Source organism: Struthio camelus, chromosome 1 (genome assembly GCF_040807025.1).
Source record: "Struthio camelus isolate bStrCam1 chromosome 1, bStrCam1.hap1, whole genome shotgun sequence".
In the NCBI taxonomy this organism is placed as follows: domain Eukaryota; kingdom Metazoa; phylum Chordata; class Aves; order Struthioniformes; family Struthionidae; genus Struthio; species Struthio camelus.
The window spans coordinates 223,705,602-223,732,911 of NC_090942.1; the positions used below are offsets into that span (position 1 = coordinate 223,705,602).

Here is a 27,310-nt window from a genome sequence, read left to right on the forward strand (position 1 = left end):
CCCAGCATGAGCCATGTGGGTTCTTCCAGCCCATGCTGGCAGGAGATGATAACCAAAACTTCCCTGCCAGGGTGTGAGATGGGCAGAGGATATCCTGCCTGAGATTGTGGGGGTCCTATAGTTTGATGCTTTGCTACCTACCAAGGCTGTATTTGTGTCACCACCAGCAGTGGCTGGCGCACGTGAGCAATGCCAGCATGCTGGTGCTGGGTCACTCAGAACATGTGCAGGTCAGTGGCTCGCTGGAGGGAACAGATCCCTGCAGCACAGGTGAAGGGAATGGGCTCTGGTCTGGCTGCTTATAGCTGGGAAGTTTGGAAAGGCCCTGAACCCTCTCCCCAGGAACCGGCTGCATGAGTACAGGTAGCCTCAGCGTAGTTAGCTTGCCTGAAACCGTGATGGGAAAGGAAGAAAGGAGCCTGCTGAGGCAGGTCAGAGAGTGAATGGGCAGCTTCCCTTGCTGCTGCCTCCTGTTCTCAACCCAATGGTGATAGCCTACGACAGAGGAGGAATTGACAGGGATGTTAGTGCTGCTGTGATGCCTTCAGGCTCTCCTGGTTCCTCTCATGTGGGTGGATGAGACAAGCTGTACCAGCAAAAAAAAAAAAGAAGGCTATTCCAGCCCAACAGGAGCTGAGCACACTGGCAGGAATGCCCAGTCCTCCTCTCCACCTCAGAGGGTCTCCAGGAAAACCAGTTCACCTCTGCCAGTGTCAAATATATGTGAGGGGAGATCTGGCCAGGGACATGGGGAGGTTCCTGGAGGGCAAGGCCCAGTGAGGGGCAGCCAGGAGGGCTCCTGGCTCTTGAGTCTCTACCTCTGCTCATCTGTTCCTACCTGCCATGGGAGAAGAGGGTCTGCCCTGTCTTGAGATGTCCAGGTTCATCGGTTTAGGGGATGGCCTTTCTGGGCTGGGTTCTGGGTGCTGTAGGAAGTCCTAGGAAGGAGAATATGGGGCAGATGGGATGGGCTGTGTGCAGGGGTGGCAGGTTTCCCCAGTAAGATCCTAGGGCTGAAGGGATCTTTCTCAGGCATCCCTGGGAGTGGGAGATTTAGCAAACCCAGCTGCACAGCTTAGCAGCTGCAGCTCCTCTTGACTCCTTGAAAACACGCAGTCTTTAGATGGAAACAGCCACCAGGGTGAGGGTCTGACTCTGGAGGAAGTGGGCTCTCTGAGGAGGAGATGGCCCCTGCAGTCTTCCCAGCAACAGACTCCATCTTCTTTGCTCTCTCCTTTGCAGGGACATAGTGGGTAGGAGCAGCAATGCCGAGGCTGACAGGATTGCAGAGTAGTTGGGGTTAAAAGGGACCTCTGGAGATAGTCTGGTCCAGCCGCCTGCTAAAGCAGGGCCAGCTAGAGCAGGTTGCTCAGGACTAAGTCAAGTTGGGTTTTGAATATCTCCAGGGATGGAGACTCCACAAGCTCTCTGGGCAACCCAGGGTTCAACCACCCTTGCACCCTTGAAGAAGTGTTTTATACTCTTCAGACAGTTTCCTGTGTTTCAGTTTGTGCTCGTTGCCTCTCGTCCTGTCACTGAGCACCGCTGAGAAGAGTCTGGCTCTGTCCTCTTTACACCCTCTCCTCAGGTGTTTATACACGTGGGTAAGGTCTCCCTGAGCCTTTTCTTCTCCAGGCTAAATGCGCCCAGCTCTCTCAGCCTTTTCCTCATGTGAGAATTGCACCAGTCATCTTTGTGGCCCTTTGCTGGACAAAGTCTGCTATATCTGTGTCGCTCTCATACTGGGGAGCCCAGCACTCTAGGTGTGGTCTCACCAGTGCTGAGTAGGAGGGAAGGATCACCTCCCACGACTTGCTGTCAATGTTCCTCCTAATGCAGCCCAGGATACCATTGTCCTTCTTGGCCACAAGGGCACGTTGCTGGCCTATGTTGAACTCGTTCGCCAGGACTCCCGGGTCCTTCCTGCAGAGCTGCTCTCCAGCTGGTTGGCCCCCAGCCTCTACTGGTGCCTGGGGATATTCCCCCACCCATGCAGGGGCAGGACTTTGCACTTCCCTTTATTGAACTTCATGAGGTTCCCCTCTGCCTGTCTCTCCAGTCTGTGGAGGTCCCTCTGAATGGCAGCACAGCCCGCGGGGGCATCAGCCCCTGCTCCCGGTTTTGTGTCGAACTTGCTGAAGGTGCATTCAGTGCCCTCATCCCGATCAATAACAACAATTTTAAACGGTGCTGGTATCAACTGTTAGGCCACTAGTAAATGGTCTCTAGCTGGGGCTTTGTGGTGCTGATCACAACCCTCTGAGCCCGGCAGTTCATCCAGGTTTCAATCCACTTCACTGTCCACCTATCTAGCCTGCAGTTTATCAGCTTATTTATGAGGATATTATAGGAAACAGTGTCAAAAGCCTTACTGAAGTCAAGGTAGGCAACGTCCACTGCTCTCCTGTACCAAGCTAGTCGTTCCGTCCATAGACGGCTGTCAGGTTGGTTAAGCCCGATTTCCCCTCTGTAAATCAGTGCTGACTACTCCTGAGCAGTGACCCCATCCCCCATGACAGTGATGCAGAGGGAACAGGGAAGCAAACTCGCTTGATTTTTCTAGGGAAATGAGCCTTAAGCAATAGCACAGTTTGTACTTGTCTAAACTTCCCTTTTATTCCCTAAATAACTTAGGCCTTCCTGGCCAGCTTGAACCAGATTTAACAGAGTGCTAGAGATGTCCAAGATATTAAGTACTTACAGCTGCCTTAGAAAGGGGGAGGGAGGACGCACAGAGATCTCGGCAAGCGCTCGACCTTTAACGCTGACACGAGAACTCGCACTGGGGCGTCTCTGACGTAAAGGCACCAAGCAGAGCTTCGGGCGCCTCCTGAACATCAGCAGTGACTCCAGCTGCATGAGTGGGGGGGCCCTCAGCTTCGCTGGACCTGCTGCTGGGGCCAGGTCTGCCCTCGGTGGGGAGGGCTGGGCTGCGTGGGACCGCGTCCTGCAGCCAGCTGAACCCGTGCTTGGGCTGACCAGGACGAGAGCGAAGGACAAAGCTGGCCCAGCCGCCGTCAAGCAGGTGGTTTCAGGACCTCCCTCCTTGCTGCTCTCCTCGGCTCCTGAGTGGGAAGATGTGATTTTTTTTTTTTTTTTCTAAATCCATGTGTGAGTTTGGGTTGTTTCCTGCCCTGGGAGGCTGCGTGTGCTGCAGCGACAAGGGGAGCGGCCAGGAGTCACCCACCATCTGGCCCAAACAGGGCGAGCAAGCCAGAGCTCAGTCTCCGGTGGCATGGGGGGGACCAAACAATGAGAGCGTGGGCGCCAAGGTGAACTTTGGGGTGGCAGTGTCATACAACCACCAGCCCGGGAGAGCGGGAAGGGGCAGCCCTGTGCCAACGGGCAAACGAGGAGCATCCGCAGGGGTGCTGGAAGCACCAGGGCTGTGCGTGAACCTGATGCTGGAGACTTACTTGAGTGGTGTGGCATGAATAAATTAATTGGCCAGTGCGGAAACGTGCAGGAGCTGAGGATGGGATGCGTGAGGCCGTAACAAGGAAATAGGGCCTCGAGGGTTTGCGTTTGACCTGCTGGGTCGGGACAGAGCAGAGCAACAGGGTGGGTGGCCTCCAGCACCACGGCCAACCTCGCTGAAGACCCGGCACCTGCCCGCTCCCCTTCCCTGAGCCAAGAGAAGGGGCTGCGCGCTGGGACGATGGTTTCTTTTCCGAGTTTAATAAACTAGAATAATTTATTTGACAGACCACAGAAACGTCACAGATACGGTGGCGAACCCAGAGAAGCAGGTATCAATGAACAGTACAAAGTAACCACTTTACCAAAAAAAAAAAACAACAAAAAAAAGTACCACGCTGCCCAGTCAGGTTTGCCCAAAAATACCGGGGGGGGGGGGGGGGGGTGTCTCAGCTCTGCCTCTCCGCGGACGGGGAGGACAGAGAGATCTGCACGGTGGGTTTTTTGGGGGGGGGGGGGGGCTCAGATGACAGCACCGACCGCAACGGCGCAGCAAACTGCGGGCCGGACCCCTGGGCGGGTGTTGGGCGCCGTGGGACGGGCTGCCCCCCTGCCAAAACAGGCGCACGGCCCAAAGCGGCTGCATTAACTGGGGAGGGGGACAAAGGCAACCTTGGGGAAAACCCCGTGGCAGCCCCGGGGACACCGAAACCCATGCTGCACCCCCCCCCCCGAGCAAATCAGTGCGGGGGGGGGGGGAAAAAAACCCACCGAAAAGAGGCAGCTCACGGGAAAGGGCTCTGACCGCATGGGGAAGGGGCACGGGCTCGGCCGGGGAGGGCAGGGGGCGCTGAGCACCAGCAAGCCCCCCCCGCCCCCCGGCTCCAGCACCCCTCGGGATGCACCCAGGGCCCTGCACGGGAGCCAGCGGCTCAGGCAGCGGCAGCAGGGCACAGCTGGCCGGGTCCGACCGCTGTCGCCATCGGGTGAGCCAGAGGCTCCCGCTGCAGGTGCAAAACAAAAGAAATGGGTAATCATAGAAACCAGAAGCAGCCTAACGCGCGGGGTGTTACCGGAGCGCGGCGGCGGCGGGGGGCGCCCCCCCCCCCCGAAACCCCGCTCCCCGCCGCTTATCTGTCGTTGAGCTGCGGGGAGCCGGCGCGCTCCTCCTCTTCCTCCTTGTCGTCCTTCATGCCTTTGAGGCGCTGCCGGGCGAAGTCTTCGAAGACGATGTCGTCGTCGCTGGCGGGGGGGGGACGCAACGGGGGCTTTAGCGGGGGGGGGGGGCCGCGAGGGCGCCTTCGAGGCGCGGGGCGGCCGGCCGCGCTCGTCCTGCAGCGCCCGCTCGGCCGCGCGGGAATTGCTTTATTTTTTTTCCCGTAGCTCGGCGGCGCTTAAACCTGCGTTCCCCCCCCCCCCCCCGGGGGGTCCTTTCCAAGCCGCCTAATTTTTCAGCCTTAGCGCTGCCCACCTTTTGCATGCCCCCCCCCCTTTCCAACTTTCCCGGTTGGAAAGCCATGCGAGGACGGGGAGGGGGGCAGAGGAGCGAGACGGGCACGCGGCAGGGATTCGGTGCCCCCAGCCCTCCCCGGCGGCGACGGCACGAGTCCGGCGGGCCGAGCGAGCGGGGAGGGGGGGGGACATGCAAGCGGGCCGCGTTCCCATATAGCCCCCCCCCCCCCCCCGGCGGGGTTGCTCTTACTTTGTGTCCAGCTCTATCAGGTTTGTATCTACGGGCGCTTCGTTCTCTGGAACTGAACACAGGGGCAGGGTGGCACAGCGTTAGTCCGCCGCCAGCCGTCGGCTCCCTTACCCGGCCACGGCTTCCTCCTCCTCCTCCTCCTCCGGCCGAGCTCCGGCACCGTCCTGCCTCCGGCAAAAGCCCGGCGAGAAACCGAAGGACTCGCCGCTCCGGGCGCGCGCGTGCCCACGGGACGCCGCAGCCCGTGGCGGGACGCTCCGTCGACGCCGCGCGTCGGTACCCACCTCCGCAGCCCAACCTCAGCCCAGCCGGGAGCCCGCGGCGCCCGGGGCCGGCACTCACCGTCTCGGTGCGCCGCCTCCTCCTTGGGCTTGGGGTGCATCAGCGTGAAGGGCAGCTCCACCGCAACGTCGCTGCGGGCGGGAGAGGCAGCGGGGCCGGCGTCAGCACGCGGTGGGAAACCGGGGAGGACGGAGCGGGGAGAAGCACGGCCAAGCGGGGGACCCAGCGCAGCGTTGCCCCCCCCGGTCCAGCAGGGCCTGGCAGAGCCCGCCTGCTCCCCGCCCCCCCGCCGAGGAGCCCTGCTGGGACGTGCGATGAGTTGCCCCGTGCTCGGAGGGCGCAGCGGGGCTGCTGCGGCAGACGTCCCCGCCGCGTCCTCGGCAGACACGGGGGTAGGACAAAAATCCAGCTCAGCAGCGGGACGGCCCGGGGAAGCAACGGCGAGACGGAGGGGGACGGGGACGGCGCGCGGGGCAAGGGCAGGGGCACAGGAGGCCGGCTGCAGGACCCGACTTGCAGCGTCGCCCTCGGGGGCCGAGTGGCTCGGCGAACGCGGGGCGCAGCGGCCGCGGGGGCGTTACCTGGAGGCCAGGTCTCCCAGCAGGCTGCCGTTGAGTCAGAGGAGACAACACATTAGTCGCCGCTTCCCGAACCAAACGCAGCCTCCCCCCCCCCCACCGCTTCCGAAAACCGGCGGCGCCACGCCGGCGCGGCGCTCCGCCGAGCGTCCCGGGGAGCGCAAAGCCGGGCAGCGCCGAGAGCGGCGGCACTCACCCTCCTCGCGACACCACCAGCTTCACCTTCACTTTGTAGGAGACGATGATGCCCAGGACCTCCTTGTTGGCGCCGTCTCTTAACCTGCAGGAAACGGTGGGGAAGGTGAGCGAGGAGTCACCCCGGCACGTCCGTGGGGCCGGGAAGCCAGGTTGAGCCAGGGGACGGTGCGGATGCTTGGGCTGGAGCAGAGCACCAAGCGGCTTGTTCCCCCCCTCCCCGCCCTCTCCAAAAGGCAGATGTTCTCCAAGAGGGAGGCCCCGAGCCGGGAGCGGGGCCGAGGACGGTGTCTCACAGCGTGCTGGAGGCCAGGTTGGTGTCTTCGTGCTTGAGCTTGCCATCAAGCGCCAGCCCGCGCTTCTCCCGGTTGTTGGCCAGGAAGGGCGTCAGCGTGTAGACTTTGCAGAACGTCGAGCTGGGGGCCACCACGTCGCTGGGGAGGACGGCGCGCGTCAGCCGCAGCCCCCGACCAACCCCCCCAATGCCTTCCCCGGGGAGGCAGCGGGCGCCCGAGCTGCCCGCACCCTCCGCGGCGCCGGGCGACCCGCCGGCTGGGAGACGGGGGTGGAGAAACGCGCCAAAGTTGGCAGCTTGGAGATGGCCGACCTCGCTGGAGGCCGAGCCGTGAGCTGCGAGCCGGCGCTTCTCCGCGCGCAGCAGAGCCCGCTGCCGAGGGGCACCCTGGCCACCGACCGGAGCCGCGTGCCCAGGCCACGGGCACCTCGCGGTGGTCCTACTCATGGGTCCTACTCACTCGGCGTCCTCCACAGCCACGGGACACTTGTACTGGGCCGTGTTGAAGAGGCAGATGTCGGCGTACTGGCGCACTGGGGCGAGAGACGGGAGCGGGCTGAGCGGCAGCTCCCGCGGGTGCTGCTGCAGGGACCCCGCGGGGCCGGACCGCGGACAGGCTCGAGGGCAAACCTCACCCGAGATCTTGATCTTCTTCACCGTCTTGTTGGTGTTGTTGGTGACGTGGACGTTCACGCTGATGGGCTCCCCGTGGTAGTAGATCTGCGGGGAGCAAAGGCGAGCGGAGGCGCTCAGGTGCCTCGCCGCCCCGCGAGCGAGCGGCTGCCGGGAGCCGCGCGGGGCTGCGCTACCTCCTTGTCCAGGGACGCCTCGAGATGCAGCGGCTTGTCCGACATGAGGAACTGCCGGGTGGTCTCGGCCATGGGCTGGGGGCCGGGCCGCTCCGGGGCGTACTGCACCTTGCGGATCACCAGGCGCACCGAGTTCCTGCAGGGCACGGCCAGAAGAGAACCCAGGCGTCCGGGTGCCAAGAGGTCACCTCTGGCCACCCGTTTTTCTCGGCCCGAATCCCTCTTTCCTGATGGGCTGCTATGTCAGGAGGACAACCTTCTGCGAGGTCCTGACAGCAGGGGCCCCCCCGGGGACTGTCCCCTGCCAAGGACGCTTGCCCGGGGGCTGCGAGAGAGGACAGTCCTGCGGGACTTGCGGCAGGCCTGGCTGTGCGCGTGTCGGGTTGCGTGTCCCCACGAGATGGCAGGGTTGGTCTCCTCGCCTGCAGCTGCAGTGAGCAGCTCTGTCCCAGCCCCGGCCGGGAGAGCATCTCCATCCCAGTCCCATCTGGGAGAATAGCTTCATCCCAGCCCCATCCCGGAGGACATCTCCATCCCAGTCCCATCCCGGAGGACATCACCTTCCCAGCCTCATCCCGGAGGACATCACCTTCCCAGCCCCATCCCGGAGGACATCACCTTCCCAGCCTCATCCCGGAGGACATCACCTTCCCAGCCCCATCCCGGAGGACATCACCTTCCCAGCCCCATCCCGGAGGACATCACCTTCCCAGCCCCATCCCGGAGGACATCACCTTCCCAGCCCCATCCCGGAGGACATCACCTTCCCAGCCCCATCCCGGAGGACATCACCTTCCCAGCCCCATCCCGGAGGACATCACCTTCCCAGCCCCATCCCGGAGGACATCTCCATCCCAGCCCCATCCCGGAGGACATCTCCATCCCTGCCCCATCCCGGAGGACATCTCCATCCCTGCCCCATCCCGGAGGACATCACCTTCCCAGCCCCATCCCGGAGGACATCTCCATCCCTGACCCAGCCTGCCTACTGCAGGGTACCAAAACCAGGTGTCCCTTCCCCCCTGGTCCCTTGCCTGCCAGCCCTGGCCCCTGAAGGCCGCTGCTCCTGCGAGTCACCCCCTGCCCTGGCAGGACATCGTCCTCCCTGCTCACCTCTTGTGGATTTTCTCCTCCAGGTTCTCGGCGCAGAACGCTTTGACCTCATAGTCCACGCCGCAGGCCTGCAAAGCAGCGAGGAGGCAGAAAGGGAGGCGGATAGATGCCTTCGCACCCTGGCACGCAGCTACAACGGAGCTAACGTGTGCCACGACCAGCCCTCTGGAGGGGACCGCCACCGCCAGGTGCCACCACGGTCCGGTGCGTGGCCAGCGAGCAGCGGGCTGGCGCGGGACAGCGGGCAGAGCCGCCTTCTCCGAGCCGCCCCGCGGCCGAGCCGGCCTCCGAGCCGATTCCCAGCCCCGCACGTCCCCACCTTCCAGGAACGCAATCTTGCCAAGCTCCAGGAGCATCCAAGAGGGCAAGTCCTTAATTTTTGGGAAGGGCAACGCAGCAAAATCCCTTCAGCTAGCGTGGAGCGGAGCAGGGACGCGAACAGGGGACGGGGAAGAGCAGCGCCTCACCTTGCCCGTGTCCTCCGGGCCGGGCTGCAGCGTCACGGAGCAGGGCAGGTTGGGAGGGATCTGAAACAGGAAGTGCCGGATCAGCCCCGGCCCTTCGGAGAAGTAACCTGGATTTGCATCCCCGCGGCGCCGTGAACCCCAGCAACCTCATTAATCCCGTCCCGGCGGCGGCGGCTCTTGCGCTCAGCCGGGGGCCGGGACGGCAGCCAGCAGGGAGGGGAGGAGGTTTGCGCTCTTTAGTCGCGTTTTGCTCTTTTTTGGGGCCTGGTTGCAACCAAAGTCCAAGTCGCCCCACGTAACGGCTCAGCCTCCAAAGACCCCGAGCCCTGAGGGTTATAAACTGCATTAATCCGTTTTTTTGTTGTTGTTGTTTTTAATCCGGCGGATCGGGCGGCATTACGGTGGTTTTGCAAGGATTTGGGCGCGTGCGGGATGCTGCTGATCCCGGGAGGAGGCGGAGGGGGTTCAGCCGAGGGCTCACGCCAGCAAACCCCCCCCCCCGCCCCGAGGCGCTGGCCTGGCCGCGGGCGACGGGTGCCCACCTCGAAGGTGAAGGGGTACGCGTGCTCGCCCAGCTTCTTGATGAGCCGCTCCTGCAGCCGCGTCAGGGGCTTCTTGTCCTCGGGCGCGGGGGGGAAAGCCTGCACGTTGGCCACGAAGAGGTCCTTGCGGAAGGTGAGCCCCAGCACGTCCAGGTCCTCGCGGCCGTAGCGGAAAGCGCAGGTCAGCGTCACGAAGACTGGCGAGGGCGGCAAGAGGGAGAGGGGCTGCAGCCCGCCCGCCGCCTCCCGTCGCACGAGCCCCCGCTGCCCCCAGATCTCCCCTCCCGCCCGCTGCCGGCGAGCCGGGCCCGCGAGAGCCCGCTGCCGCCGCCGTTACCTTTCCTTTCCTTTAGGTACTCGGGGTCCACCAGCACGACGCCGTCTGCAAGAGAGGACGGGCCGGGTTAGTGGCGGGGGGGCTGCGCGCCCTGCAGCGGGGCTGGCAGCAAAGCGGAAGCGTTTTTTCTTTAAAAAAAAAAAAAATACGTAATTAAAAAAAAACAGTCTGGGTCTGCGGCCACCAGCGAATCCATCCCTTATCCCAGCCCGGCTCGTCCCCGCGGTGACGCTCCCCAACCGTGTTTATTCGGGGCCTCCAACATACAAGCAAGCTAAAGCGGCACCAATAAATCACAGCGCGGGACTGCGCAGCCACCGCTCCCGCGGGAGCCAGCAGCGGCTCAGTCTTCGCCACTCGGCGTAACGAATCCAAGGAAGCCGGAGGCATCTTAAAGGAATAATAAAACGCAAATAAAACAATTATTCGAAACAGCCCGGCTCTTCTCTGAATCCCCAGCGGGTGCTGGGACCCCGGGGGGGCTTCTCGTGCCGGCTGCAAGCGACCCTGGCCAGGCTCCCGCTGCCTGTCCCGGGAAAAGCTCTCCGCCGGGAGGTCCGTAGCGGCCACCAGGGCGAACCCGTCCGTGCGTCCGTCTCGCACCGAACGGCCCGGCGAGGGCGGCGCTGGCCGCCGAGGACGCAGCGAGGACGGCGAGCGGGAAAAAGCGAATTCCCAGGAAAGCGGCTGCCGCTTAGCCGGGACGGGAAGCGCCTGCCCGCTCCGTCCTCTATAAACCAGGCTCCTCTCCCATCGCGTCCTCGCACGCCGGCCCGTCCCGGGCCTCATCCCGCCCCGGAGCGCCCCAGCGGCGGCTATCCCTGGCGAGGCGAGCGGTCGGATGAGAGCGATTAGCCGGGCGTTAATTAACCGCCGCTTACCCACGGGGTCCACCACGTCGATGTGGTCGACGAAATCCCTCTTGCCCAGGTAGACGGTGAGCTGCGGGCAGAGGAGAGCGAGAGCGGGCCGTCAGCGGGCTGCGCCGGGCCGCGGAGCAGCGCCCCGCCGCCCGGCCGCCCGCTCTTTGCACCGGCCCCTTTTGGGGCAGATTTAGGCGTTTTTCGAGGCGCTGGGTGTCCGGCATCGGGCAGGTTGGCGGCGCGTGCAGAGACCCCACGCGCTCGTCACACGGCTGCGGGGCTCAGGCCAGGGGGCGAGTCGCGCAAATCCGGTTTGCGTCCCGCCGCCCGGCCCCGGCAATCCCGCCCGGAGCTCGTTAGCCCCCAGCCCGGCAGCAGCCCGCCATCGCGCCCTCCGGACCGGGCCGGGGTTTTTCCTCCGCCTGCCCGGAGGCTCCCGCGGGGACGGAGAGCGGGAGCGAACCCTTCCCGGAGGGATCTGCCGCCCGGCGAAGCGGCTGCTCCTTCCTCCCTCCTTCCCATCTTCCTTCCTCCTTCCCTTCCTTCCGCCCTCCCTCTTTTCTCCCTTCCTTCCTCTTTCCTTTCCATCTCCCTCCTTGCCTTCCTCCCTCCTTCCCATCTCCCTCCCTCCTTCCCTCCCTCTCTCCCTTCCTCCCTTCTTCTTTCTCTTTCCCTTCTTCCCTCCTCTTCCTCTTCCCTTCCCTTCTCCCTCCCTCGCTCTCTCCCTTCCTTTCCTCTGTGCTTCCCTTCGTCCATCCCTCCCTCCTTCTCCTCCTTTCCTTCCCTCCCTCCCTCCCTCCCTCCCCGGCCGTACATGTCCGACAGCCCAGAAAGGGTCTCGGAGCGACGTCCAGCTCCGAGCGCAAAGAAAAATCGAGGACGGCAGAGAAATGCAGACCCCCCCCATCACCCCCCATCTCCCCCCCACCGCCCCGGCAGCCCCCGTGCGGTCCAGGCTCCAGCAGCGGTGGGACCCCAGCGCCCCCCCGGACCCCCGCGGCCCCCGCTCACCTTCCCGTTGGGGCTGGCTTTCTTGAACACCCTGCAAAAGAGGAGAGGGGAAGGCGCCTTAGCGGGGAAACCGAGGCACGGAGGAGCGAGGTGCCCGGGCCAGCTCCCCCCGCCGCGCAGCCTCTCCTAGAAACGTCGGCGAAACAGGGGGCTGGCGGCCCCGCGCTCCCCCCCCCCCAGCGCGGCACGGCTGGGCGCGCGCCCAGTCCGAGGGGCGCGACGGCAGCCCAGCGAGCCGCCGCCGGGCAGAGCTCTCGCCGAGGGGGGGTCCTGGAGCGCGGGGCCCCCGCCAGCGCCGCGGCATGCCCAGGGGCTGCCCGGCACCGCTGCTGCGCAAGGTGCCGTGCAAGGTGCCGTGCAAAGGCCCTGCTGCGCAAGGTGCCGTGCAAGGTGCCGTGCAAGGTGCCGTGCAAAGGCCCTGCTGCGCAAGGTGCCGTGCAAGGTGCCGTGCAAAGGCCCTGCTGCGCAAGGTGCCGTGCAAGGTGCCGTGCAAGGTGCCGTGCAAAGGCCCTGTTGCACCAGGTGCCGCGCAAGGTGCCGTGCAAAGGCCCTGTTGCACCAGGTGCCGCGCAAGCTGCCGCGCAAAGGCCGCGCTGCCCAAAGCGCTGCCTGAGGGCCCGGAAAGGGCAGGTTTCTGCCTCGCAGGGCGCGCCGAGACGGCCCGAGCCTCCGCAAGGCGCCCAGGGAGCCTGGGCAGAGACGGGGCAGCGCCGAGCGCCAGCCCGGAGCCAGGCTGCAGCGAGGCCGCAGGCAGCGCCCAGCACGGCGCGCGGGCCGCCGGCTCCGGTCACCGGCGGAGGCCGCAGTGACCTCGGCCGCCCCTTCGACAGGCGCACAAAGACCTGCTCTTGCAGCTCAGCTGCCCCGTTTCGTAACCGAACCCCGGGTTAAGCTGCACGAGGGACGTCAGCGTGGCCGCGGGCGCCTGGCATTGCCCCTCTCCGTCCCCATCCCTGGGGGACGTGAGAGGCGGCTGCAAACGCCAGGCGCCCCCGCTATCGGCCCCCCACCCCGGGTCCTTTTATTTTTTTAAAGCGTGGCGAAGCTGGAGCAGGAAAGCAACGCCATCGATTTCCCCTGAACGCCGGGCAGAGGAGCGAGTTTCACCAGGCCTCATGTTAATGTGGCTGCCGGCTCGATCCCATTAGCTCCGCGGCCCGAGAGGGGACCTCGGGGGACAACGCGTCGAGCAACCGCACCGCGCGCTCCGCGGTCAGGCCAGCATCCGGCCGGGCGCGCGGGAAGAGCCGCCGCCGCGCGCGGGGCCACGCGGCTCGTCGCTCCCCCGCGTCCCGGACGCCGTCGCCCCGCGCCAAAAGCCGGCGATCCCTCTCCTCCGGGGGTTTCCCGCGCCCGACGCTCGGCCGAGCCGGGAGGAAAGGAGAAATCCCCCGGCTCGGGCGCCGGGTCGACGGCCACGTGCCTGCCCGAGGCTGGGTGAATCGAATCGGCCAGCGCTTCCCACCCCGCTATTTCCTCCTCCCTATTAATTATCGGCGCTGGTGGCCGCGCTCCTGCCACGGGAAACGGGGCCGAGCAGGGCGGCGCGCAGGAACCGCCGCGGGAACCACCGCCGCCACCACGGGAACTGCCACGACCGCGGGAACCGCCACCGCCGCCACCATGGGAACTGCCACGACCGCGGGAACCGCCGCCACCGCGGGAACCGCCGCCACCGCCACCATGGGAACTGCCATGACCGCGGGAACCACTGCCGCCGCGGGAACTGCCACCGCCGCCAGCACGGGAACTGCCACGACCGCGGGAACCGCCGCCGCCGCGGGAACTGCCACCGCCGCCACCATGGGAACTGCTGCCACTGCAAGAACCAGCGCGACCACGGGAACCACCACTGCGACCACGGGAACCGCTGCCACCACCACGGGAACCACTGCCGCCACCGCGGGAACCACCCCCGCCACCGCGGGAACCGCGCTGGCCCTCGGCCCGGGCACACCTGCAGCCGCACATCCGCAGCTGCCCGCGCGGAGCAGCGGCCAGGACCCCCTCGCTGCCGGCCCTTCCCGCGCTGCCCTTCGCTCGCCTGCCCCGCCTGACGCCCACCCCGTCGCAACACGTTTCCCGCGACCAGCTCGTCGACAACATCGCCCGGCCGGGCCCAAGCAGCTCCTCGCTCCGGGCCTCCTTGGCAAGGAAGCGACTTGGCTCTCGGATCCGGGATGTCTGCATCCTGCTGTTATTAGGAGAGTTTGTTCTGCAAACAAAGGCCAGGAAGCACGAGTCTCCCCCCGGGCCAGCGGCCAGCGCTGCCTCTCTCCCCGCCGCAGCCCGGACAGCTCGGCCCGCCTCGGCGCCCCCCCTCCCCGGCCCGTTCCCGCGGCCGCCTCGGCTCTGTCGGCAGCATCCAGGCCGGGATTTGGGGGGGGGGGGGGGGTCGCACCCTCGGAGAAGCCGTAAATAAGGGGGCGACGCGGCGGCGCCGGCGAGCGCACGGCTCTCACTCCGCCTGCGGACGCTTCCCGCAGCGCAGGGCTTTGAAGGGCGCTCGGCAGGCGGCTGGGAAACGCGGTGCGCTGACGCCCGCGCCGGCCCCGGGGGCACCCGCCGCCCGCGGGCAGGGAAACCCTCACGCCGGCGGCACGGGCGACGTTCAGCGCGGCCGCGCGTGCGAAACGCTGCGGCCCCGCCGCCCGAGCCAGCTGAAAACTTGCTGTTCCCCCCCCCCCCCCGCAACGGAGGCGGCCCAGCGCGCGGCTCTGCGGCCCTGCAAGCCCACGAAGGAATTGGAAGAAATGAGGTTTTTCGGGTGTTTCCGGAGTCTAAAAGCAAACCGGGGCTCTGCAAGCCCGCGACCTCGCCGTGCAAAGCCGCAGCCGACCCGGCCGCCCTCCGCGCCGGCTCCCGGGCTTTTTGGGGGGGGGGGGGGGAACCAAAGCCCCCCCCCCCCGGGTGAATGAGAAGAGATCTGTCACGCGAATCCCCGCGCGCCCTCGTCTGCTCCGGCAGACGCCCCGCGGCTCCCGGGAAACCCTCGCACCGGCGCTCCCCGGGGCAACGCGATGCGGATGTTCGCCCCATCCCCGGCGGGCTCCTTCGAAGGCCGGCAGCGGGGACCCCCGCGAGCCGCTGGCCGGCCACCGTGGGGGGCGAAGGGGCTGTTCTCACGCTCTAGAGGCTAAAACATACTTTTTTTCCGGAAAAAAACTGATGCCAGGGCAAGGGGAGACAGCCAGAGCCGGGCGCATCCGGCCCCCAAATCACGTCCTGCGACCCCACATCCATGCAGCCTTTCCGGAAGGTTCTGCAAAGAGGTTGGCCAAACCCTTGCAAAAGCGGGGCCCAAACCCTTGCAAAAGCGGGGCCCACCCTCCCTGCCCACCTCGGCCTCGGGGCCCGGCCGCCCGGGCAGCCGACGCCGGCGGTGCGCGACGGGCGCCCCCGCACGCGCGTTCGCCGCATCGACGCGCGCCCCTAGCCAGGGCCCAGGCCAGGCAGGGTCTCCCATCCGCAGGATGCTCGAAGCCCCGCAGGGTGACAACGGGCACGACGGCTCCCCCACGTCCCCCCCCCCGCCAGACCTCCAGGCCCAAAACACCCCTCGACCAGGACAACGGGGCCCGGTTGCTCCTGGTTCCCACCCGAACCCAAAAGCAAAAGCGTTTCTCAGCAGCGACGGCTCGTGTGCCCCCACCCCAGCAACGTCCAGGCGCCGGGTCCGGGTGAAAGAGAGTAATAACGTCCGCGTCGCCGATGCCTCTAGGCGCAGCGCCCAGCGGGCACCGGGCTCGGCCCAGCGCTCCCGGGACGCGCGACGCCCCATCGGGGTCGCGCAACCCCCCCGACGCGCTCCCGAAAGGCGCGGCGGCGGCCTGCCCCGCGGCTCGCGTGCTCGACGCCGCGAGAGCGGGCGCTGCCCTCACGCCCAGCCCGGGGGCTCCCGCCTCTGCTCCCCGCCGCCCCTCGGGGCTGCCGGATGAGGCCCCCGGGCTGCGACAAAAGCGGCTCTTGCAGCAGCCCTGCCAGCTGCATCCCTCGCCCCTCCCCAGCTGCAGCTGCGTTTCAGGAAAGGGGGGTTTGCGCGCAGGCGAGAGCTGCCGCCTCCAGCACGCCGACAGCCTCCAGATGTGGCAGGCGAGGCGGCTGCTCGGAGCAGCAGGCTGCGGGCCCGAGCGCACGGGGAGGGGCGGCCGGCGCCGCCGTTCCCACGGCGGGCAGCGCGCCCCGAGCGCCACCGACGCGGGGTGGGGGGGGACCTAGGGGGGGCACACGGGGACCAGGGCAGCCCGCAGCCCCGCTCGAGGGAAGCGCAGCCGTTTCCGCCTTGACCGCGGCCGCCGGCACCGTGCGACCCCGCGTCGCCGTGCCTCAGTTTCCCCTGCGCATAAGCGGCGGCGTGGGAAAGCGGCGCGGCCCCTGCCGGCGCCTCCCCGCCGCCCCCCCCGGCCCCCGACCCCCGCACTCACCGGGTGCCTTTGTCTCCCATGGCCCCCGCGGATCGCGGCCGCTCGCAGGGCAGCGCCGGCCCGAGCTTGGAAAATTACTGGGCGGCAGCTGCGCCCGGTCCGGCTCCGCTCCGCTCGGCTGGCCCGGTCCGGCTCGGCTCGGTTCGGCTCCGCTCCGCTCGGCTCCGCTCGGCTCCGCTCGGCTGTCCCGGTCCGGATCGGCTCGGCTCGGCTCCGCTCGGTTCGGCTCCGCTCGGCTCCGCTCGGCGCCGCTGTCCCGGCTCGGCCCGGCTCGGCTCGGCTCCGCTCGGCGCCGCTGTCCCGGCTCGGCCCGGCTCGGCTGTCCCGGCTCGGCTCGGCTCGGCTCGGCTCGGCTGTCCCGGTCCGGCTCGGCTCGGCTCGGCTGTCCCGGCTCGGCCCGGCTCGGCTCGGCTCGGCTGTCCCGGCTCGGCTCGGCTGTCCCGGTCCGGCCCGGCTCGGCTCGGCTGTCCCGGCTCGGCTCGGCCCGGCTCGGCTCGGCGCTGCAGAGCGCAGCCCCGCGGCGCGGCGCGGCCGCCTCCGCCCGCCCCCGAGCGGCGCGGCGCGGGCGGGGCGGGCCGCGGACACGCACGCGGGGGCGCGCAGCCACCCACCCGCGCGGCGTGGAGGTTCCGTTGGGGAGGGCGGACACGCACACGCGCGCCCCCGCGCGCAGGCAGCCGTGCATGCGCACACACGCGGCCCGGGTGCGTGCACGCACAGCGCCCCCCCCCCCCCCCCCCGCCCCTCCTCTCCGGGAGAGCGAGCGCCCCCCCCCCCCCCAAAGCCAGCGCTGTGTGCACAATCACGCGCCCCCCGCGTGCACGGGTGCACACACACCCACGCACACGACTGTACGCACGCACCCCCCCCCATGCGTGCACGCAAACACTTGTGTGCATGCACACGCCCATGGGCACAAGCATACGCACACCCCTGTGCACACCCCCCATGTGTGCACACACACACACGCACACACACACACCCCTGTACGCACGCACCCCCCCACGCAAACACTTGCGTGCATGCACACCCCCATGTGCACGAGCACACGCAGGCCCCTGTGCACACACACACTACCCATGTGCACACACGCACGCACCCATGTGCACACACACACACAAACCCCAGTGTGCATGCACACACCCCTGTGCACAAGCGCACACACACACACAGCCGCCTGTGTGCATGCACACCCCCATGTGCACGAGCACACGCAGACCCCTGTGCACACACACACTACCCATGTGCATGCTCACACACACGCAAACCCCTGTGTGCATGCACACCCCCCTGTGCACAAGCGCACACACACACACACACACACAGCCCCCTGTGTGCATGCACACCCCCATGTGCACGAGCACACGCAGGCCCCTGTGCACACACACACTACCCATGTGCACACACGCACCCATGTGCACACACACACAAACCCCTGCGCACACACACGCACAAACTCCTATGTGCATGCACACCCCCCTGTGCACGAGCACACGCAGACCCCTGTGCACACACCCCCCCCATGCGCACACCCCCCCAGGCCTCTGCGTGCATGCACACACCGGTGTGCAAGCACACCCCACGAGTGCCCACCCAGCCCTGAGTCCCTGCGCATACACCATGTGCGCATACACCCCTGTGCACCAACCCACATACCTGCGTGCACACACACTCCTGTGCACACACACTCCTGTATGCACGCACACCCACCCCGTGCACGCACACCCACCCACCCGTGAGCACGTGCCCCCACGCGAGCACCCCCACGTGCATGCACACCCCTGTGAACACACACATAAACCTCTATTCACACACACCCCCCGTGCACACACAAGCACGCATGTGAGCACACACTCACGCATACACCCGTGTGCATGCACAGCCCCCACGTGACCACACACACCCTTTTGAGCACGCACACCCCCCTACCCTTACAGGCACACAAACTTGTGTGCAAACCAGCACACGCCCGTGTGCACACCCACCCACCCACGTACCCCCCCCATCCCTCACAGCTGGACTGATCCATCCCTCCCTGCACCACGGCCTCTCAGGGCAGGGTCCCAGCACCCCCGTGGGTCCCAGCCCCCCATGGGTCCCAGCACCCCCGTGGGTCCCAGCCCCCCATGGGTCCCAATGCTCCCGTGAGTTTCACCACCACCATGATGTTCCCAGCCCCCTCCATGGGTCCCAGCACCCCCGTGGGGTCCCAGCCCCCCATGGGTCCCAATGCTCCCATGAGTTTCACCACCACCATGATGTTCCCAGCCCCCCATGGGTCCCAGCACCCCCGTGGGGTCCCAGCCCCCCATGGGTCCCAATGCTCCCATGAGTTTCACCACCACCATGATGTTCCCAGCCCTCCATGGGTCCCAGCACCCCCGTGGGGTCCCAGCCCCCCATGGGTCCCAATGCTCCCATGAGTTTCACCACCACCATGATGTTCCCAGCCCCCTCCATGGGTCCCAGCACCCCCGTGGGGTCCCAGCCCCCCATGGGTCCCAATGCTCCCATGAGTTTCACCACCACCATGATGTTCCCAGCCCTCCATGGGTCCCAGCACCCCCGTGGGGTCCCAGCCCCCCATGGGTCCCAATGCTCCCATGAGTTTCACCACCACCATGATGTTCCCAGCCCCCCATGGGTCCCAGCACCCCCGTGGGGTCCCAGCCCCCCATGGGTCCCAATGCTCCCATGAGTTTCACCACCACCATGATGTTCCCAGCCCCCTCCATGGGTCCCAGCTCCCATGGGTCCCAATGCTCCCATGAGTTTCACCACCACCATGATGTTCCCAGCCCCCCATGGGTTCCAGCACCCCCGTGGGGTCCCAGCCCCCCATGGGTCCCAATGCTCCCATGAGTTTCACCACCACCATGATGTTCGCAGCCCCCCATGGGTCCCAGCACCCCCGTGGGGTCCCATCCCTCCATGAGTCAGCGCTCCTATGGGTTCCACCATTGCAATGTCCCCAGCTGGGCGCCCCATCTCTCCCAGCCCTCGCCAGCAGCGGGACATGCCAGGAGCTCAGTGGCCGCTCGGCGTGGGCTGGATTCGCCCGGCGCTTTTTCCCCTTCTGCCAGCAGCGTGAGCCAGCCCACAGCAGCCCCTCGTGCCCCGCCGGCAGGGTGCAGGAGCCGGTCGCGCGCTGGGCCGCCGGCCAGCCGCTCCGCCAGCGCCAGCCGATGCGGCTGTTTGCTTAGCTTTATGTGCGACGGATTCGTCTTTCCTTTTAATGGGGCCGCGCGGTGTTTGCACGGCCGCGAGAGCCCCGGCGCCCGCGATGGAGGCGGCGCGCTCCGGGTGCTGCTCACTGCCCGCGGGCTTGCAGACATCTCCAATGGGGTGCTGGCCCAGGGAATAGGACATGGGACAAGGGACACTCCGACACTGGCCATGGGACAAGGGATGCTCCAACCGTGGGCATGGGACACGGGACGCTCCCACACTGGGCATGGCACAAGGGATGCTCCCACGCTGGGCATGGGACAAGGGACACTCCGACATGGGAAATGGGACACAGGACGCTCAAACTTTAGATGAAGGATGCTCCAACACAGGGCTGGGACCACAACAGCCCAGTGCTGGACATGGGACCTGGGACACCCTGATGCAGGCAGGGACATGGGACACCCTGGCACGGGACAGGGGACCTGGGACAGCCACATGCTGGCCAGGGACATGGGACACCCCAACGCAGGCGGGGGGACACCCCGATTTCCTGCTGCGGGAAACACCCACACCAAGCCCCTGCGGTTCCCGGGCCCATGTAGTCCCCGGTCTCCCGCGGTCCCCAAGCTCCCGTGGTCCCCGAGCTCCTGGCCGACGACACCGGGAAGTCGCACCCCGGCGAAGGGGTCGGGGGGGCCAAGGGCAGCGCCGAGCCCTGCCGAATCCAGCCCGGAGCAGAGCTTTCCCGGCTGCTCCGCGTCCTGGCTCTCCACAGAGACGTATTTTCACGCGGGGACCGTCTTCTCCTGCAGACTCCGCAGCCGGGGATGCTCCGGGCGGCCGAGGGGGAGCAGGGCTTTGGGCCCCCCGCCAGCGGGTCTGGGCACGGCTGGCCCTCCGCAGACCCTCCGGCCGGGCCGTCCCGCGCGAGCCGCCTGCTCGCCCTCGCCCTCGAGGATGCCGCAGCGCGGCGCGGCGGGGACGCGGCCCCGGCTGTAGCAGGGAGAGGCACTCCCGCCGGGTGCTGCTCGCGATGCCGGCGCTCCTGCCCGGGGCTGTGGCTTTGCCACCGCAATAACGCTTTCGCTGCGAGGCAGGCGAGGGCGAAGACGCCGAGCTGCAGCGGCCGAGCCAGCAGCACAACAGGAAGTGGCTCTGCGCCTCCTCCCCGGCCCCACGCCCCGTGTTGCATGCGCTGAGCTGTGCTGGGTGCTGCCGCCCTGCCCAACCCCGGCAGCACCCGTGGGTGGCCCCAGCATGGAGCTGCGGTGGGGCACAGGGTTGCACCGGGGTGCGGGGCTGCATGGGGGGGGTGGAACTGCATTGGGGTGTGGGTTGCATGGGGTGCAAAGTCACACTGAAGTGTGGGGTTGCACTGGGGCATGGGCTGCATGGTGCACCATTGCATTGGGGTGCAGGGTGGCATTGGGGCTTGGGTTGTATGGGGTGCTGATGCATTGGGGTGCAGGGTGGCATTGGGGCTTGGGTTGTATGGGGTGCTGATGCATTGGGGTGCAGGGTGGCATTGGGGCTTGGGTTGTATGGGGTGCTGATGCATTGGGGTGTGGGGTGCATTGGGGGCACGAATTGCATGGGATGCCATTGCATTGGGGTGCAGGGCAGCATTGGGGTGTGGGATTGCATTGGGGTACAGGGTTGCATGGGGTGTCATTGCCTTGGGGTGCGGGGCCGCATTGAGATGCAAGTTGCATGGGGTGCAGTTGCATTGGAGTGCAGGGTTGCATGGGTGGGGCTGCATGGCAGCATGGGTTGCATGTGACACAGTTGCATTGGGGCAGGGTTGCACAGGGGTGCAGGGCTGCATGGGGTGTGAGTTGCATGGGTGCAGTTGCATTGAGGTCTGAGGTTGCATGGGGGTGGGCTGCATTGGGGTGCGGGTTGCATGGGGTGCATTTGCATTTAGGTGTGGGGTTGCATGGGGTGCGGGGTTGCACGGGGTGCGGGATTACACTGGGATGGGGAAGGCAAAGCGACGCCCTCGAGGGGCCTGCGCGCTGCGGTGAGCTGCAAAGCCGGGCGCTGGAGCCGCCGATGAGTCACCGCGAGCGCAGCGCGGCCCCCGGGGCGCCGCGGCTGCCTGCGTGGGAGGCTTTGCCTGCTGCCGCCCGGCCGCGCTGCCAGCTGCACCGGGGGGAGCAGCGGCTGGAGCGGGTGCTGGCGGGAGCCAGGCCAACAGCTTCGGGGGGGTCTCGGCCACCCACCTGCAGCCCGTCCTGCAAGGCTTGGGCACCCAAGGCTTGGGCTCTGCACGGTGCTGCTGCCGGCGCCGGCCACCCAGGAGCAGCTCATTGCACCAAGTGCCGCTGGATTGGGACCAAATCCCCCCAAAGGAGCTAGTTAACCCCGCGCAGCCCAGCCTCGGGGCACCAAGGACGTGGCCGGTGGCGTGAAGGACGCAGCTGCGCCCCGGGCTGGCGCCCACGTGCCCCAAGGCCGCCCGCGCTCGAAGGCCACTCCTTGGGCGCGCGGGTGCACCGGGGCCGCTCGCCCGGGCGATCGAAAGAGGCGGCAGCTGGGAGCAAAGCAAGGCAAAACATCGGATACTGCTTTTTTTTTTCCTCCCCCCTCCTATTTTTCTCCGGAGTTTCCCAAACGCTTTTTCCTGCCCTCCGAAGGCTCCTTTCTCCGGAGACGGCTCCGGGGTACCCTGCTCCCCGGCAGGGAAGAAACCCCTGGAGACTTCACGTTGCACCGTGCTGCAAGAGGGGAAGTCGCAGCAGAGAGGAAGCGGCGGGACTCAGCGCTGCGGTGGGACCGCACGCGCCGCAGAGGGCTCGGAGCCGTGGCCGCGTGCCCAGCAGGAGCCCGGGCACGTTTCCAGGCTGGGATGCTGGAGCCCGTGGGGATCTGCCCCGCCAGGGCCTCCGGCCCGAGGCAACAGCATCCCTGGGGCCCCGCCAGCACCGCTGCAGCCAGCCGGCTCTGCCCTGTACCCTCCGCACCGAGGCACCCACCGCGATTCTCGGGGCGGCTGCCTGCACCCTGCACGCCAGCTGCTTAATTGCACCATCGTTTCCCATCCCTGGTCACCTGCGAGAGGTGCTGCTCTGTCCTCATCCCAGCAGGAGCAACCTCCTCTGCTGCCCGCTGCTCCGGCCTGCCGGGCCACCCAGCTCCCTGCCTCCTCTGCAGGCGCCAGCTGCCCAGCACCCTGGGGCAGGGCAGCTCTGGGGGTCTGGTCAGCAAAGCAGCATCAACAGGTGCACAGCACCTCACTGCAAGGCAGCATCAACGGGTGCACCATGACTCACTGTGTGGGAGCATCGACGAGTGCACTGCACCTCGCTGCAAGGCAGAACCGGTGGGTGCACCATGCCTCGCTGGGTGGGAGCATCGACGAGTGCACTGCACCTCTCTGCAAGGCAGAACTGGTGGGGGCACCATGCCTCACTGCAAGGCAGCGCCCGTGGGTGCACTGCACCTCGCTGCGTGGCAGTGTCGATGGGTGCACTGCACCTCACTGCACAGGAGCATCAATGAGTGCACTGCACCTCGCTGCGTGGGAGCGCCCATGGGTGCATGGCGCCTCTCTGCACGGGAATGTTGGCGGTCAGGGCTATTGCCAGAGCACCACTTTCTTCCCCCGATCGCTGCTCACGAGCTAGCGGCCGGAGAGGCTCCAGGCCCCGGCCACCCCGCAGCAGGCAAAGCGCTGGCAGCTCCCTCCTACCTAAACAACCCTTTTCCAGGTGCCGCACTGGGACCTTTTGGCTCCACCAACCCGGGATCCCTTTGCGGGAAGAGAGCAGCCGGGGTTCACACGGTGGGGAGCATCCCGGTACCCCACACCAGGGACACCGCGGAGGGATGCCCGGTGTCCTGCCGCGAGGACGCCCCTGCCCTGCCCTTGGGGTCATTTGTGCCTGCTGGCAAGGTGGCACATGTCCCTGGGGAAGGTTACGGAGTGACTGCGGCCAAATATCCCTCCCCAACCCTGTGCCCCAGATGCTGGGCAGGAGCACGCCGCGCGATGGATGCTGCGATGCTTCTCAGCCCGGCGCAGGCGGGAGGCCGCCGACCGCCCCAGTTCCCGCGCCGAACCCGACGCTGGGGCAGGCTCCCCTCCCCAGCGCCCCGCTCCCCCGGGGCTTTTTGGGACCTGTCGGTGCGCTCGCTGTGGTGGTTTTAGCCTCCGTTTTCCACAGAGCTGGCGTACAGGGAGCGAGCGGCTCGGCCAGCAGCAAAGCCCGGCTTTGTCCTCTGCCTGCCAAAGCAGCAGAAAAACCAGCAGCGAGGGCGGACTGCTCCAAGAGCCCGGCAGCCTCGGCCGCCTGCTGCGGCGGTCGTGCAGCGCCGAGCGCCAGTCACGGCACCCCAGGGCTGGCAGCCGCCTGCTGCAGCAGAGGTTTGAAGCCTCCGGAGACTCTCCGCCAGCATTAAACAGCGCTACCCGTGACGAACCCATCAGTTACTGCCGGGGATAAAAGCGCTCCATTGATCGCAGGGTAATAAATTGCTTATTAGCAAAGCCGCAAGCCGTGGGAAAGAGCGGCCGCGGGGCGGTTTTCCGGGCAGCCCCGTCCCGGCTGAGCCCACATGCACCTTCGGCCTCTCAGGATGGGGCACGAGGGGTTCGCTGTCAGCTCCTGAGGTTCCTCGTCCATGCCTTGGACACCCCTGGGGGCAATGCTGGGCCTCTCCGGGGGAAACCGAGGCAGAGCCACACCAGGGCTGGTGCTTGCGGCAGCAAACGACCCTGACCCATGAGTCCCCCTTCCCAGCCTCGTTTATTTTAGGGTACCCGAAGCAGGGGGAACGTCTGCGTGAGGGAGACAGCCCTCGAAAGGGGAAGGGGCAGAGCCGGGCCGGGGCAGACAGTGAAAGCAAGCAAGGTGTTTTTTTTTTTTCTGGCCAGCCCCAAAAGCAGAGGGGGGCAAGGAGCCGGGTTTCTCAAGGTGGGGGCGACTCTGGCGCCGGAGGGCTCAGGCCGAGTCACGCCGGTGCGCAGCGGGACGCTCCGGACCACGTCCTGCTCCTCGGGCAAGGCGGGGAGGCAGGAAGAGGGTCGCATCCTGCCCGCAGCCCGGCCGCCTGCCGCCCCCAGCGCTGCTCGCTCACAGGCCCGCAGCAGTTCGGCACGGCCCGGCCCGGCACGGCCCGGCGCTAGGACCGCACCGCCCCACGGCCCGGCACGGCCCGGCCCGGCCCGGCCCGGCGCTAGGACCGCACCGCCCGGCAGCGCGCATGGCGCGGCGCTAGGACCGCATCGCAACACGACACGGAACGGCGCGGCACGGCGCTAGGACCGGCCCGCTACGAGGCCCGTGACGTCACGGGGAATCCCCGGCCACGCCCCCTCCCGCCCTCGGTGCCTTCGGAGGGAGCGGGGAGCGGAGGCGTCGGGGGCAGCGGAGGCGTCGGGGGGAGCGGAGCCGTCGGGGGGAGCGGAGGCGTCGGGGGCAGCGGAGGCGTCGGGGGGAGCGGAGCCGTCGGGGGGAGCGGAGCCGTCGGGGGGAGCGGAGGCGTCGGGGGCAGCGGAGGCGTCGGGGGCAGCGGAGCCGTCGGGGGGAGCGGAGGCGTCGGGGGCAGCGGAGGCGTCGGGGGGAGCGGAGGCGTCGGGAGGAGCGGAGCCGTCGGGGGGAGCGGAGGCGTCGGGGGGAGCGGAGGCGTCGGGGGGGCAGCGGAGGCGTCGGGGGGAGCGGAGGCGTCGGGGGCAGCGGAGGCGTCGGGGGGAGCGGAGGCGTCGGGGGGAGCGGAGGCGTCGGGGGCAGCGGAGCCGTCGGGGGGAGCAGGGCCGTCGGGGGGAGCGGAGCCGTCGGGGGGAGCGGAGGCGTCGGGGGCAGCGGAGCCGTCGGGGGGAGCGGAGGCGTCGGGAGGAGCGGAGCCGTCGGGGGGAGCGGAGGCGTCGGGGGGAGCGGAGGCGTCGGGGGGGCAGCGGAGGCGTCGGGGGGAGCGGAGCCGTCGGGGGCAGCGGAGCCGTCGGGGGGGCAGCGGAGCCGTCGGGGGGAGCGGAGGCGTCGGGGGGAGCGGAGCCGTCGGGGGGGCAGCGGAGGCGTCGGGGGGAGCGGAGGCGTCGGGGGGAGCGGAGCCGTCGGGGGCAGCGGAGCCGTCGGGGGGGCAGCGGAGCCGTCGGGGGGAGCGGAGGCGTCGGGGGGAGCGGAGCCGTCGGGGGGGCAGCGGAGCCGTCGGGGGGAGCGGAGCCGTCGGGGGGAGCGGAGGCGTCGGGGGGAGCGGAGCCGTCGGGGGGGCAGCGGAGGCGTCGGGGGGAGCGGAGGCGTCGGGGGCAGCGGAGGCGTCGGGGGGAGCGGAGGCGTCGGGGGGAGCGGAGCCGTCGGGAGGAGCGGAGCCGTCGGGGGGAGCGGAGGCGTCGGGGGGGCAGCGGAGGCGTCGGGGAGAGCGGAGCCGTCGGGGGGAGCGGAGGCGTCGGGGGGAGCGGAGCCGTCGGGGGGAGCGGAGGCGTCGGGGGCAGCGGAGGCGTCGGGGGGAGCGGAGGCGTCGGGGGGAGCGGAGCCGTCAGGAGGAGCGGAGCCGTCGGGGGGAGCGGAGGCGTCGGGGGGGCAGCGGAGGCGTCGGGGAGAGCGGAGCCGTCGGGGGGAGCGGAGGCGTCAGGGAGAGCGGAGGCGTCGGGAGGAGCGGAGCCGTCGGGGGGAGCGGAGGCGTCAGGGAGAGCGGAGGCGTCGGGAGGAGCGGAGCCGTCGGGGGGAGCGGAGGCGTCGGGGGGAGCGGAGCCGTCGGGGGGAGCGGAGGCGTCGGGGGGAGCGGAGGCGTCGGGGGGGCAGCAGAGCCGTCGGGGGGAGCGGAGGCGTCGGGGGGGCAGCGGAGGCGTCGGGGGGGAGCGGAGCCGTCGGGGGGAGCGGAGCCGTCGGGGGCAGCGGAGCCGTCGGGGGGGCAGCGGAGGCGTCGGGGGCAGCGGAGGCGTCGGGGGCAGCGGAGCCGTCGGGGGGAGCGGAGGCGTCGGGAGGAGCGGAGCCGTCGGGGGGAGCGGAGGCGTCGGGGGGAGCGGAGCCGTCGGGGGGAGCGGAGGCGTCGGCGAGAGCGGAGCCGTCGGGGGGAGCGGAGGCGTCAGGGAGAGCGGAGGCGTCGGGAGGAGCGGAGCCGTCGGGGGGAGCGGAGGCGTCGGGGGGAGCGGAGGCGTCGGGGGCAGCGGAGCCGTCGGGGGGAGCGGAGGCGTCGGGGGAAGCGGAGGCGTCGGGGGGGCAGCGGAGGCGTCGGGGGGAGCGGAGCCGTCGGGGGGAGCGGAGCCGTCGGGGGGAGCGGAGGCGTCGGGGGGAGCGGAGGCGTCGGGGGGGCAGCGGAGGCGTCGGGGGGAGCGGAGCCGTCGGGGGGGCAGCGGAGGCGTCGGGGGCAGCGGAGGCGTCGGGAGGAGCGGAGGCGTCGGGGGGAGCGGAGGCGTCGGGGGGAGCGGAGGCGTCGGGAGGAGCGGAGCCGTCGGGGGCAGCGGAGCCGTCGGGGGGAGCGGAGCCGTCGGGGGCAGCGGAGGCGTCGGGGGGAGCGGAGGCGTCGGGGGGAGCGGAGCCGTCGGGGGGAGCGGAGGCGTCGGGGGCAGCGGAGGCGTCGGGGGGAGTGGAGGCGTCGGGGGCAGCGGAGGCGTCGGGGGGAGCGGAGCCGTCGGGGGGAGCGGAGCCGTCGGGGGGGCAGCGGAGGCGTCGGGGGCAGCGGAGCCGTCGGGGGCAGCGGAGCCGTCGGGGGGAGCGGAGGCGTCGGGGGCAGCGGAGCCGTCGGGGGGAGCGGAGCCGTCGGGGGGAGCGGAGGCGTCGGGGGGAGCGGAGGCGTCGGGGGCAGCGGAGGCGTCGGGGGGGCAGCGGAGGCGTCGGGGGCAGCGGAGGCGTCGGGGGGAGCGGAGGCGTCGGGGGCAGCGGAGGCGTCGGGGGGAGCGGAGCCGTCGGGGGCAGCGGAGGCGTCGGGGGGAGCGGAGGCGTCGGGGGGGCAGCGGAGGCGTCGGGGGCAGCGGAGGCGTCGGGGGGAGCGGAGCCGTCGGGGGGAGCGGAGGCGTCGGGAGGAGCGGAGGCGTCGGGGGCAGCGGAGGCGTCGGGGGGAGCGGAGCCGTCGGGGGCAGCGGAGCCGTCGGGGGGAGCGGAGCCGTCGGGGGCAGCGGAGGCGTCGGGGGGAGCGGAGGCGTCGGGGGGGCAGCGGAGGCGTCGGG

At 68.6% G+C, this 27,310-nt stretch overlaps 1 protein-coding gene across 2 annotated transcripts; it reads right to left on the bottom strand.

Moving 5' to 3' along the window:
- Positions 1-3,657: 3,657 nt before the first annotated feature.
- On the bottom strand, positions 3,658-16,342 carry ARRB1 (arrestin beta 1). 2 transcript variants are annotated; one of them, XM_068930842.1, is made up of 16 exons: positions 16,036-16,342; positions 11,612-11,642; positions 10,619-10,679; positions 9,738-9,782; positions 9,401-9,597; positions 8,859-8,918; positions 8,392-8,459; positions 7,279-7,414; positions 7,105-7,189; positions 6,930-7,002; positions 6,471-6,608; positions 6,176-6,259; positions 5,983-6,006; positions 5,462-5,532; positions 5,120-5,171; positions 3,658-4,659 (listed from the first exon to the last, which is right to left on the bottom strand). In XM_068930842.1, the coding sequence occupies exons 1-16, from the start codon at positions 16,053-16,055 to the stop codon at positions 4,548-4,550; spliced, it is 1,257 nt and encodes a 418-aa protein (XP_068786943.1). In that variant the 5' UTR covers positions 16,056-16,342; the 3' UTR covers positions 3,658-4,547. The 2 variants fall into 2 exon arrangements, with proteins under 2 accessions (XP_068786943.1, XP_068786942.1); XM_068930841.1 differs by lacking the exon at positions 16,036-16,342 and adding an exon at positions 13,569-13,844.
- Positions 16,343-27,310: the final 10,968 nt, after the last annotated feature.